Source organism: Coenobita brevimanus, chromosome 110, assembly GCF_032717465.1.
Source record: "Coenobita brevimanus isolate Jiangsu-jjx chromosome 110, ASM3271746v2, whole genome shotgun sequence".
In the NCBI taxonomy this organism is placed as follows: Eukaryota; Metazoa; Arthropoda; class Malacostraca; order Decapoda; family Coenobitidae; genus Coenobita; species Coenobita brevimanus.
Window position 1 is genome coordinate 33,211,135 of NC_137063.1, and position 13,054 is coordinate 33,224,188.

General features: G+C 42.1%; 1 protein-coding gene across 1 annotated transcript in view; it reads left to right on the forward strand.

The window, feature by feature from the left end:
* Ack (activated Cdc42 kinase) overlaps positions 1–13,054 on the forward strand; it is a 438,035-nt gene that overhangs the window by 331,741 nt on the left and 93,240 nt on the right. Inside the window, exon 12 of the mRNA XM_080286247.1 lies at positions 2,601–2,733. Within this exon, the coding sequence (XP_080142373.1) occupies positions 2,601–2,733 (133 nt within the window). The remainder of the gene's footprint in view (positions 1–2,600; positions 2,734–13,054) is intronic.

Below are 13,054 nucleotides of genomic sequence, written 5' to 3' on the forward strand. Positions count from 1 at the left end.
TTTGGCTGCCAAGTGTAGGGCTAGGAGAGAGGTATACAGGGCAAAGTCTGAGTCACAGAGACAATTACTTGATAACCTAAATCATAGGGAAAGGAAAAATATATTTAGGGTGGCAGGTCAGGTGAAGAGGGATAATCGGGATATCATAGGTGAGCAGTGTGTGAAGAATGATGAAGGAAGAGTAGTGGTGAACAGTGAGGATATTAAAGATGCATGGAGAGAGCATTATAACCAGTTGTTGAATGAGGAGTTTGACTGGGACAGGGAAGGTTTGGAGCCAGCAGATCCAGTGTTTGGCCCTTGGCCTTTGATTGATACTGCTACTGTGAGTGAGGCAATAGGCAGGATGAGGGTGGGGAAGGCAGCAAGTGTGTCTGGGTTGACTGCCGAAATGTTGAAGGCCTCAGGCGATATAGGGGTGAGTTTAGTCACTGACCTGATAAATAGGATTATTTATGAGTGTGTTGTCCTAGTTGATTGGCTGAAGAGTGTAATTGTAAATGTGTATAAAGGGAAGGGTGATGCCCTGGAAAGAGGAAATTATAGAGGTATAAAGCTTTTAGATCAGATAATGAAGGTAATGGAGAGAGTTTTAGAAGGTATGATTAGAGAAAGAGTGAATATTGATGAGATGCAGTTTGGGTTTATGCCAGGTAGGGGGACCACTGATGCCATATTCATTGTTCGATAGCTTCAGGAAAAATATATTGGTAGGAGAAGGGATCTTTATTTTGTTTTTGTTGATTTGGAAAAGGCCTTTGACAGAGTCCCTAGAGAGGTGGTGAAGTGGGCAATGAGAAAGCTTGGCTTGGAGGAGTGGCTGGTTAGGGTGGTTATGGCCATGTATGTGGGTGCTCACACCCAGGTGAGAATGAATGGAGATTTGAGTGATGAGTTTTCCGTGAATGTTGGTGTGCATCAGGGGTCAGTCTTGAGTCCCATGTTGTTTATGTACTTGAAGCCCTTTCACGTGACTTTAGAAACGGACTCCCGTGGGAGTTGTTGTATGCTGATGATTTGGTGTTGATTGCAGAGGATGAAAGGGAGGCGGAGGAAAGGTTTAGGAAGTGGAGAGATGGTATGGGGCAAAAGGGTTCAAGGGTAAATGCAGATAAAACAAAAGTGATGATATCTAGGGTTGGTGGCGGTACTGTCAAAGACGAGGGAGAGTGGCCATGTGCAGTTTGCCACAAGGGCGTGGGAAGTAATTCCATCTTGTGTGGTGTGTGTGATAAATGGGTGCATAAGAGATGTAGTGGTATCAGAGGTAGACTGCGAGATAATGCTGATTTTATGTGTACGGCGTGCCGGGGTGAGCAGGTGGAGATCGTCAGACGTGAAAGGATTGAACTTGCTGGATCTCTTGAGTGTGTGGAAGAGTTTTGTTATTTGGGAGACATGTTGTGTGCTGGAGGTGGGGCTGGAGCTAGCTCTGTGGCTAGGGTGAGAAGTGGTTGGAAGAAGTTCAGGGAGCTCTTGCCTCTCCTGACATTGAGAGGGTTCTTCCTACATGCTAAGGGGTCTTTGTATGCAGCATGTGTTAGGAGTGTAATGCTGTATGGCAGTGAGACCTGGGCAGTGAAGGAGGAAGACATTCGCCGGCTCAGACGTACAGAAATGACAATGATTAGGTGGATGTGCAGTGCGTCCCTGCATCCAAGGCCTGGAGGGGCTAGGTTTACAATGGAAGAGTTGAGAGGTAGGATGGGACTGGAGTGTATTGGTGTTGTGATGAGGAGAGGTAGATTGAGGTGGTTTGGACATGTGGAGAGGATGGGGGATGATAATTGGGTGAGGAAGGTGAGAAGTGTTAATATTGGGGGTGGGGTTATGAGGGGTAGACCGAGAAAGACATGGGACGAGGTCATCAAGTGTGACCTTAGGGTTAAGGGACTGAACAGGGAGGCTGCAATGGATCGTGCAGCGTGGAGAGCAGCCATTAGGTGACCAAGGCCGACACATGCAAGCATGTTGGAGCCTTTTAAAACGAAAACGAAAACATTGTGGTTTATTGCTTATTTAATGGCACTCAGGGATGGGTGAGGTTGGTCACTCTCATCTTAAATGTCAGGACCAACTTGCCTAGCCCCGGGCTTCTATGCTCCTCATGGGGTGATGTAGGTTTGAATGATGAATGAATGAATGACTGAGTCCAGATAATGATGATACTAGAATACATAACCACTTCAGTGTTTTGAAACTTTTAAACTTTATTCTTGCAACAGCCAGGTGGTCAGAATCAGCTTGAGACATCTCTTGAAGTGTAGGGATTAGAAGCAACTAATGTGATACCATATTTTATGCTAGCTACATCCGGATTATTTTGCAGACAGTCCTCATTAAAAGTCAGGGTATGTTCCAAAATATTGCATCTTTTTTCATACAGTCAGCGTTATAAATTGGGTGAAACCGGTTAACATTATAGGAAGCAATGAAACTTAGTTGATAAGCTTTCTGTAAAATTTTGTAGGCCTAATGGAAAACAAATGTAACAAGAGTGTTTTACTGTATAATGAGTACTTAATGTATTCAGTTTAGGAGTTACCCATTGTTGGTAAGGAGTTCAAATGAAAGCACATTAAGCTGCCTTCTCCTGCCAGAGCACCAGTCTTTGCGCCTCAAGTCGGGTCAGCGCCTGCAGTTCCACTACAGCCGGCTGGTGAATGAGAAGTGGCCAGAGGACCTCACACGAGCACAGACCCACACCAGTCACAGGAGGTCACCCCAGGGCAGGTCAGTTGGGCAGTTGGAAAAAGTTTTAAACTGATGACTGTTGACTACATAAGGGTCACTTTGGCAGACAATCAGTTTTTGTTGAGTCCCAGTTTCCACCTAGACTGTAATGAGCAGCCATCAAATTTACTCTCCAGAGCCCTATTCCAGGTCAAAGTGCAAACAAGCAAGAATAAAAAAGGCTTCTCAGAGCTCTCATGGCCAGTCCAGGAATCAAACTCAGGATCTCTAGGTTGTAGACTGAATGTGCCTATGGTGACAACCCCACAATTGATCAGTAGACATAAGAGGCAGTACCATCATGGCTTTAGGTGACCTTTTAGTATCTCTTACTTAGTTTAACCTCCGTGTTACACCTAAGTATTCTTGTGTGTGGTAAATACATTATGTCATTTTAGTGCTGTAACTGACACAATTTGCCAAACTGATATACAGTATTGTCAGTTACTTAGTTTATCCTCCCTGTTACACCTGAATATTCTTGTGTGTGGTAAATACATTACGTCATTTTAGTGCTGTAACTGATACGATTTGCTGAACTGATATATTGCCAGTTCCTCCCCACCCCGCCCCACCCCACCCTGCACCCCTGATACTGGATCGATACTGAAGTTCATTGTCAATATCAGAATATCACATAATGATCTATCTATCTATCTATTGCCAGACGCCTCAATCCCGTTTGGGGTGGCCACAAACAAATCGCCTCCAAGTCGCCCTGTCCCCCGCCATTTCACTGCCCCGCTCCCAGCTCACACTCCCCTCTCAAATAATGATGAAAAACACATAAATTTGACTTTTATTCAAGCGTTTGTTCAGTATCGAGCGTAGTTTGAGAGTGAATGTGGATAAAGCAAAGGTGATTATATCTAGTGCTGGTGGCAGTACTGTCAAAGCAGAGGGAGAGTGGCCATGGTTACTTTGCCACAAGGGTGTGGGAAGTAACTCCGTCTTGCATAGTAGTTGTGACAAGTGGGTGCATAAGAGATGTGGTGTTTCTGAAGGTAGACTGCAAGATAATGCTGATTTCATGTGTGCAGTGTGTCAGGGAGAACATGTAGAGATTGTCTGGAAGTTTTTTTTTTTTTTTTTTTTTTTTTTTTTTTTTAGGGACATGTTTTGTGCTGAAGATGGGGCTGAAGATAGCTCTGTGGCTAGGGTAAGGGGTGGTTGGAGGAAGTTCAAGGAGCTGTTAACTCTCCTGACATTGAGAGGACTCTCCCTCTGTGCTAAGGGATCTTTGTATGCAATATGTGTTACATTTGTTGGCTCAAATGTGCAGAAATGACAATGATTAGATGGATGTGTATTGCTTCCATAAATGTGAGGCCTGGGGGGGCTGGATTTACAAAAGAGTTTAGAGGAAGGATGGGACTGGAGCGTATTATTGCTTTGATGAGAAGTGGCTGATTAAGATGGGTTGGGCATGTGGAGAGGATGGAGGATGACAATTGGGTGCGGAAAGGCAAAAGTGTGGACAGCAGGGGTGGCGTTGCAAGAGGCAGACCGATAAAGACCTGGTACAGGGTACTAGAGTTTAACCTCAGGGATAAGGGACTGAGTGGGGAGGCTGCCAGAGATTTAGCAGTGTGAAGAGTTCTCATTAGATGACCAACGCCGACACATGCAGGCAAGTTGGAATCTTTTTAATTAAAACAAAACAAATGAACTTAACCAATTCCAGTTACTGTATCAGATAATTTTTGCCCTCCAATATTGTTACCAGTATATATTATGGTAATCAGCATTTTGTTTGCTGATTTACAGCATTGTGTCTTTTTAACCCGCCGCGTGCCGTTGTTTATGTGAAAACAACAAATTTCGCCATTAAAATGCTCACCGAGGCTCGGAAATCAGTTTTATTGAGTCCTTCATACTCGTGTACAGGTATAGCCGCTCTCTCACGCTCACCACGTACATGAGAGAAAGCCATTTTCTATGTAAGGTATACACAAGTATTTATGCTGGGAACGTATAGCAATGTTCAGTACACTTTTATGATTACTTATTACTTCAGCATCTATCACAATTTGCATGTCTTTCTCACTGTGAATGCATTATCATACACTTACTTGAAGATAGGTACAACCTGACTTCATTACATACAGTCCTGGCTCTTACATGAAGGTATTTACAACTTGACTTCACTATATAGTCCATACACTTACAAGAAAATATTTACAACTTACACTTAACATGAAAATATTTACAAAATGACTTCACTATGTACAGCACTTGGTGAGGCACACAGGCAGAGTGAGGCAGAGCGAGCGTGAAGGGGGGAGCAAGTGAGTGTATGGCCTTGACAGCCTGGGGGATGGTAAAGGAATAGCTGCCTTACATGCCTGCCAATTTTTATCCGCGAATCTTGAAAAACGCGGTCACAGTGAAGTTTTTTATTTTAAACCATTTTAAAATGGCACTGGCACTGTCCGTGGAATTATGTCAGACCGTTTTAAAACGGCACTGGCACGCGACAGGTTAATATTAACATAGTTCACATTAGTAACTGGCAAGAGAATATACTATTAATCCCCTTGGTCAGATCAGGCCACCACCAAATGAATTTGTTCAACTTGGAATGTCTTGTAGTGAAAAGGTTAGTAAGGCTACAGAATATGTAACGTCTCCAATTTAATGAGTTTCGAGGCTTTAAGCTGAATGATATCATCTGGTATAGCACTCTCACCCTGACCTGAAACAGATTTTTGTCCTTTTGAAGCTTTTAGGTGCAGAAAGGTAGAAGTAACAGTGGAAAGAAATGTGAAAGTGTGAAGGATGTTTAGTGGTAGATCAGTAACCCAGGGGTATGAAGTAAGGACCAGAAGGAAGGAAAGTTTTGAAAGACTGATTAATGGGAATTGTGAGAGCAGAGTGATTGTTAATGTGATTGGTTTTGTGGGTGTATAGAGAAGGAATGCAGTGCCAGGAAATGTGACACTCGCGGCGGTGAAGGCTGTGATGTGGCTGAAAAATGGGAACGCAACTGGGGTTGATGAGGTGTATGCAGAGACGATTAAGTGTAGTGGAGAGAGCAGAATGAAGTGCATGTTAGAGATATGTATGAAGGGATGGACGAGTGAAACTGCCAGTAGAGTGGAAAAAGGTTGTGATTGTACCCCCGTACAAAAACAAGGGTGAGCGAAGTGAGTGCAAGAATTATCGTGGCATAATTCTGTTCAGTGTTGTAGGGAAGGTATATGGATGAATTATTACAGAGAAAGTATGAGAGTTATCAAAAATCCTAGTGAGTGACAACAGGGTGCCATTAGGAGTGGCAGAGGATGTGTTGATCAAATAATTGCAGTGAGACAGATAGTGGAGCAGGTGTTTATGGCATTTGTGGGTCTGGAAAAAGCGTACAGCAAGGTTGATGGAGATTGTGAAATGTTTTGTGCATGCAAGGTGCAGATGGCAAGCTGCTAAGTGCCATCAAGAGTTTTTGTGATGGTAGTGAGGCATGTGTAAGGGTAAATGGGCATCTAAGTGAATGGTTCACAATCAATGTGGGCTTGCAACAAGGTTGTGTGATGTCCCCCTGGTTGTTCAGTATATATATTTGGATGAGGTGATGAGATAAGTAAAAACACATATAATGGAGAGAGGGATGGCACAGGTAATGAATAGGGATAGATGGAATATCTCAAACTTGTTGTATGCTTGTGATGCAGTGCTGTTTGCAAATACCGGACAAGAGCTTGGTAGACTAATGCAGAGTTTTGTTGATGTCTGTGAGCATTGTGCCTTGAGAGTACATGAAAATAAGAATAAAGTGATGGTTGTTGTGAGGGAAGGTGACTCCTAGTATGATGTTACAGTGAATGAAGAGAGATTTGGGAATTGGTGTGAGTTCAAATGCCTGAGTACAGTGATAGAATAAAAGAGGAGAATGTGTAAAAGAAGTGGAAAGTAGAGTGACACAAGGAAGGAAAGTAGCTGGTGCTATGAAGGCCTTGATAAGAAACAAAGGCTTGAGTGTTGCAGCTGCACAAGGCTTGCATGAAGGAGTGTTAGTGCCAACTTAAACACTGGATGTGAGACTGTGGTGTGGCATGAAAATGAAAAGTCAAGAGTAAGAGCAGTGGAGATGGGACTGCTGAAGAATGTATGTGAAGTACAGAGAGTGAATAGGGTATGGAATAATGTGATTCGTGAAAGATGCAGAGTGAGGAAGTCTGTGGACACCAGAATCGAATAAAGTTTACTGAGATGGTATGATCATGTGGAGAGAATGGATAACAATAGAGTGGTGAAAAAGATATAGTCACCATTCGTTTTATGTTGATTCGGTACACGATAATTCACTACAACGATAACAGAAAAGTTCCACCCCAAATTCCGATTTGCGATGAATTTCCCGCTATAACAATATTGCTCTCGGAAATTTTCGTACCAAGCGCCAGGCACACGCAAGGCGACAGTCGCTTGTCTCAGGCAAGATGGCGCCCCCAGCGTGCAGAGCATTGTTTTGGTTCAGTTGCGGTCCTGCCACCCCTTCAAACCCCTGTCCTTTCCACTCCTTCACGTGTGCCCCCCTGCTGTCGTCACCCCTCAGCCAAGCATTGTGCTACAGTAGACCTATACATTGTGTAGCACCAGGCCAACATTACGCAAGTGTGATTGTTGTGTTGTTGCAACGATTTACTGTACGAGAGTAACACTGCCTGTATTGGTGTGATAGTGTTTGTTTTGGTCTTGGAGACAACTTGGACCAACACAGGAAGTGATTAAGGTGGGTTGTCATTTTTGTTTCAGTCTTGGATAGGTGACTTTGGGAAGCTGAGTTGACATAATCCCCCTTTTGTAATGTGTTTCAATCTCTAGATTTATGATAAAATCATTATACGTTAAGGTATGACCAAACATAACCCCATCGTATAACGAGTAGTGACTGTATCTGAGCTAAATTGAAGGAAGGAGGAGGCGAGGTAGGCCAAGAAGGTGGAGGGATATGGTGGACGAGTATGTGAGGAAGAGAGATATGGAAATTGTTGAGGCTAAGGGACTGACAAGTGATCAAGCTGGCTGGATGAATTTTGTACGAAGTGTATGACCAGGGATTTGGCACCCCATTCTAATGTGACAGCAGTCGGATTGGCTTCATCAGATAGATATATGTGAAGATCCTGAAAGTGGTGAAATTTTTTTGGCCTTTCTGATGGAGCCAGGATTTCGAAGTCTTGAACAATGAGTTAATGGAAGCGTGGCCTATTGAATTGGGCAGACTTTGGCTGTCTGGACATTGCTACTCCTCACCCAGCCCTAGGGTGAAAAAGGAGGTCCGGATAATGATGATGATGGTGGAGTGGAAAAGACTACTGTATTATGACCATATCTTTTCCATATCAGTTCTTAGTAGCCAGCACCATATTCTAACATTAAGCACTTGTCATAACTGCATGACAAATAGAGAGATGGAAGTTTTATGCCAAGTTAAAGCAAACAGCATATAGTAGCAAGAATAAATTAAAACAGATGTACTCTGCCTGAAAGAGTTAATGCGTCTTGTGCAGAAATAGTCTGGTAAGGAAGAAATGTTTGGATGTCTCCAGACAGGCGTATGGACCAGATAATGGGAAGCAAGTAACAGAAATGTGGAATAAGCAAGGCATAATGAGTAGGTGAGATACATTAATGTATAATGGGGGAGATGGTGGTGGTTAAGTGAATAAAACTGTGAGTTGATGTCATAAAAGATGCAAATCTCTCCCTGATGGGTAAGAGAACAGTGTGTAGATTTCAGTTTAATTGAAAGTTTTTACTGATCTTAAACAATTGGGTCTTACTTCAGTTCATAAATGTAATCTGAGAAGAAAGGTAGAATTTGACTTATACAGTAGTAAAGTAAGTCCTCATTACAGCATGACCTTATTTTAAGTAAGTCTTCATTAGAGCATGACCTTATTTTAAGTAAATCCTTATTACAGCATGCCCTCATTTTACAGTGAAGATACAGTATGCTTGAAAAAACTCCACTGCATAAAGGTTTATCATATGTTCTCAACTATAACATGACTTCAGTGCAGATATGTTTTCGGCAAGGGATCAGCAAAGTCTGAGAACAAAGTTTCTAATTTGCCTCAGCTAGTAGTTATTTCACTTCATTGCATTTCACATTCTGCTTACCACGAAAAATATGTAAAAATTCATTTCCAGCTCACTTAAGGTGATAATTACTTCATATAATTGCACTTCACTTGCTGCTTGAACCACAGCACCACAATATTGTTCCATCACTGACACTAACACACAAGATAGTGACCAAGTTCAAAGGCCAGCTTGGAACAAACAAATGACAGTAAGCATGCACATCAGCGATTGTGTAAGCGAAAATGCTATCGTATATTGAAAAAAAAGAGAACTTTCCTGTACACATTCTATGGTTACTTTTTTTTCTGTTCAAGGGAAAAGGAACCAAAGGCTAGAAGCCTGCTGGCTTGTTCCCTGAAAAAATAAGTAAATAAATGAAAAAGTAAATATATAAAAAAGAAAATTAATAAAATAAACATTTAATAACAGAGACAAATCCAAGCTCCATTGATTTGGAGATGCCTGGACACAGTGCATTTAAAGGACTAGGGGTCATAGGTAGAAGGAAATACAGGCAGGGGGAGACAGTTCTAGAGTTGACCTGTTGTATAAGTGGAGAACTGGGAGTATCGGATAACTTCCATTAGAGAGTTGGATAGAAAAGAGGTACGAGTTTGTTGCTAGACGGGTGCTAAGAGCCTGCTGTAATAGAAGAGGGATGCAAGCAGACAGATCAGAAGAGCCGTGATCATATAAGTAGTGATAGATGCAGCAGTATGGCGAAGAAACAGAGGTTGAAGGGAGTCAGTAAGAGGGAAAGAGCTGATGAGACAAAATGCCTTTGACTTCACCTTGTTGAGAAGAGCTGTATGTGGGAAGCCCCCCCCCTCAACACACACACACACACACACACAGGTCGCTGACAGAGATGGAGCTCTTTGTGGATAGTGGGGAATTATTCACTGACCCAGCGGCGAAAAGGAACCTAGCCTATTGTGTTTATGTGAATAAATACGTGAATATGGAGTCCCGTCTGATATTAGTTAAGAAAACACAGATTTCAGTCAAGCAAGAGTACAGAACACAGTGTAAGTGGAAAGTTTACGTAGGTTGCATCATGGCAGAAGGAGGTAGCTCTTTGTTTACATCTGATGGTGGTGAATTTGCAGGCTTTTCTGACAAGGATAAGGGTAAAGGAAGTGCTAAACTGAACCAAACAAGAGTAGCAGGAGTGGAGAAAATGGCAGAGAGGAATGTCCAGGAATAAAAGAAGGTATGGACAATAATTAGAGAGTTACAGGAACGGAGCTTAAAACAGGATAAAGAGATTAAGACACTTCAGAACAAGTTGGACAATGTCTGCACTTGCAGTACTGAACAAGGAACGCAAGTCACAGAATTAAAGTTGAGTAATGAATCGGCCTCAAATGAAATAAAACAACTCAAGAGGGAAGATAAGAGGTTGGAAGAAGAAAGAGACAGGATGAAAAGTAAACTAGATGAACATGAATCAAAATCAAGGACGCATGATGAACATATTAAGGAAATCAAGGAGCAACACAAGGGGTGGAAGAGAATTCAAGAGGATGGAAATATAAATTTGAAAGAGATTATAGAACAACAAAGCATGTAAAAGGTGGAAAAGGAAGTGGTTAGGGTACTAAGAAGTAGAGAATCTTTAGTCAGGAATGTAGCAGACAAGAAAAAATGCGTGATAATTTTAGGACCAAAAGAAAAACAGATCACAGTAAGATCAGAAAGGGAAAGAGAAGAATTGAATAAGGCAAAAGAGATAGTATCATCAGTTATGGAGGGTAACAACGAAGCTCAAGAGGAGATTGAAGGATTGTTTAGGCTAGGAAAGTACGAGGAAGGAGGGGCAAGGCCACATAAACTAAAGTTTAAGTCACAGATAATGGTAAATGAAATCATCAACAGATCATGGAAATTATCAGAAAAGGAGGAGCTCAAGAATGTTTGGATAAGGAGAGATGCAAATGAGGAAGAAAGCACTAAGATAAAGGAGCTAGTAAAGGAAGCAAAGGGAAAAAACGAACAGAGAACAGAGGAAGAGAAGACAGTGTTCTGTTGGAGAGTTATGGATCAGAAATTGAGGAAGTGATTCCGACGGAGAGAGGGAGAGAAGAGGGAATAAAGAACAGCAAAAAAAGTTGGAAAGTGGCATATACTAATGTTGATGGCTTAATATCAGCAAGGTTAGAACCAGATACTATGTGCTTTATAGAGACCAACTTAAGAGAGGATATTGATATCCATATGGGAGATGGCAAATACAAACTGTGGAGAAGAGACAGAAAAGAAAAAATGGGAGGAGGAGTAATGATAGCAGTGAAGAACAACATCAGTGTGGAAAATGTGGAACTGGGAGAGGGTAAGGCTGAAGCGGTAAATATGAAACTTGAAAGTGGAGAGAATGACAAGAGAGACATGGCAGTGGTATATGTTCCCCCTAAGACAAAGGCATGGAATGACAATGAACACCAGGAGATGTTGTCAGACATGGTTAGTTATCTACAGAAAGTGATTGAGAAAAGCAACAACATAATTCTGATGAGTGATTTTAATTGTAAATAGGTGAACTGGGAGGGGTGGGACTCAGGAAGTAGTGAAGATTCGTGGGGCACTATATTGTTAAATATAGCAGTGAATAATGTAATGACACAGTGGGTCAAAGAAGAGACACGATTCTGAGGCGATGACACACCAGGAAGACTAGATTTATTGCTAACCAAAGAACCGGACATAACTGAATCTTTGAAATATCTGTGTCCTATAGGAAAAAATGATCATGTGGTCATAGAGTTCCAGATGATATAAGGGAACATGGTGCCAAGAGATGAGCCTTATGGGCAGGGAAGATACAACTTTGGAAAAGCAAATTTACAGGATTGAGGAAATTTTTTGAAAATGCAGATTGGAGAAAATTCAGAGAAACAAGAGAGATGCAGAAGGGAGATATTTTTAGAGACCTCTATAACTCAGGAGTGGATAATATGTTCCAAGAGTAGGTGGGAAAGAAAACAGGGAGAAGGAGTGGTTTAACAAAAGGTGTATGATAGCAAAAAAAGAAAGGGACATGGCATGGAACAAATGTAGGAAGAGAGATAATAACAGAACAAAGGAAGAATACAAAAGAACTAGAAATGAATATACAAGAATACCACCCCTGAGGGTATGTTTTTTTTCAGAAATACTCCCCCAGTATCCCTGCTTGTCGTACAAGGCGACTAAAAGGGTTGGTGGAGGGTTAGTGCCCCTCCCCGGAAAACAGCTAACTAAAAAGTCGAACAAGAAGCCTCGGACAAGGACTGACCAAACAATGACGACCCAGGACCGGACAAAGGACATGGTAATTGCAACATGGAATGTAAGAGGTGCGAATGATGAGGTGAAAGAGAGAGAGAGATTGTCCAGGTGCTTGAGGGTGCGAAAGTTGATGTATGTGGAGTAACTGAAACTAAATGGAGAGATGAGAGTGTGAGAGAATGGGAGTATGGATGGAGTATATGTGCAGGAGTAGGTGAGAATGAGAGGGCAAAAGAAGGAGTGTGTATAGTTGTGAGTAAAAGATGGAAGAAGAACATAAGAGAGTATGGATCAGTTGGGTCAAGGATTGTGTGGGTAAGATTGAAAGTTTGAATACAAATGTGGGCGATTGTGTGCGTGTATGCGCCAATGCAAGATCGTGCAAGCAGAGTGAGAGAAGAGTTCTGGACAAATGTGGAAGTGTGCATGGAAAAGTTTGGAAGGAATGAGAGAGTGTTTTTGATCAGTGATATGAATGGTAAAGTAGGGAATATGAAGGTGGATGGAATAGTTGGTGAGTGGGGTGTGCCTGCTGAGATAGATGAGAATAGCAGTGCGTTAGTGGACATTTGTGCTGGGAGGGGGTTGGTAATAGCCAATACCCTCTTCAAGCATAAAATGATCCACAGGTATACATGGCGAGTGATGAGAAGGGTGAGTGGTGAACTGAATGGAAGGAAGGCAATGATTGATTATGTGTGTGTGGATGAAAGGATGCGAAGATGTGTAATGGATGCAAGAATTTATAGAGGTTGGGGGAGTGGACTTTCTAACCATTACTTGGTGTTGACCAGAATCAAGATCCAAATAAGATGGAGAAATAGAAGAAGGGAAGGACGGGAAGAAGGAGTAATTGCAAGGAGAATGAAAAAGTTACAAGAGGATGAGAAAAAGGCAGAATAAAAGAGAGAAGTGGAGCAATAATTGGCCAAATATGAGTTGGAGCAGATGGGGGACGTGGAAG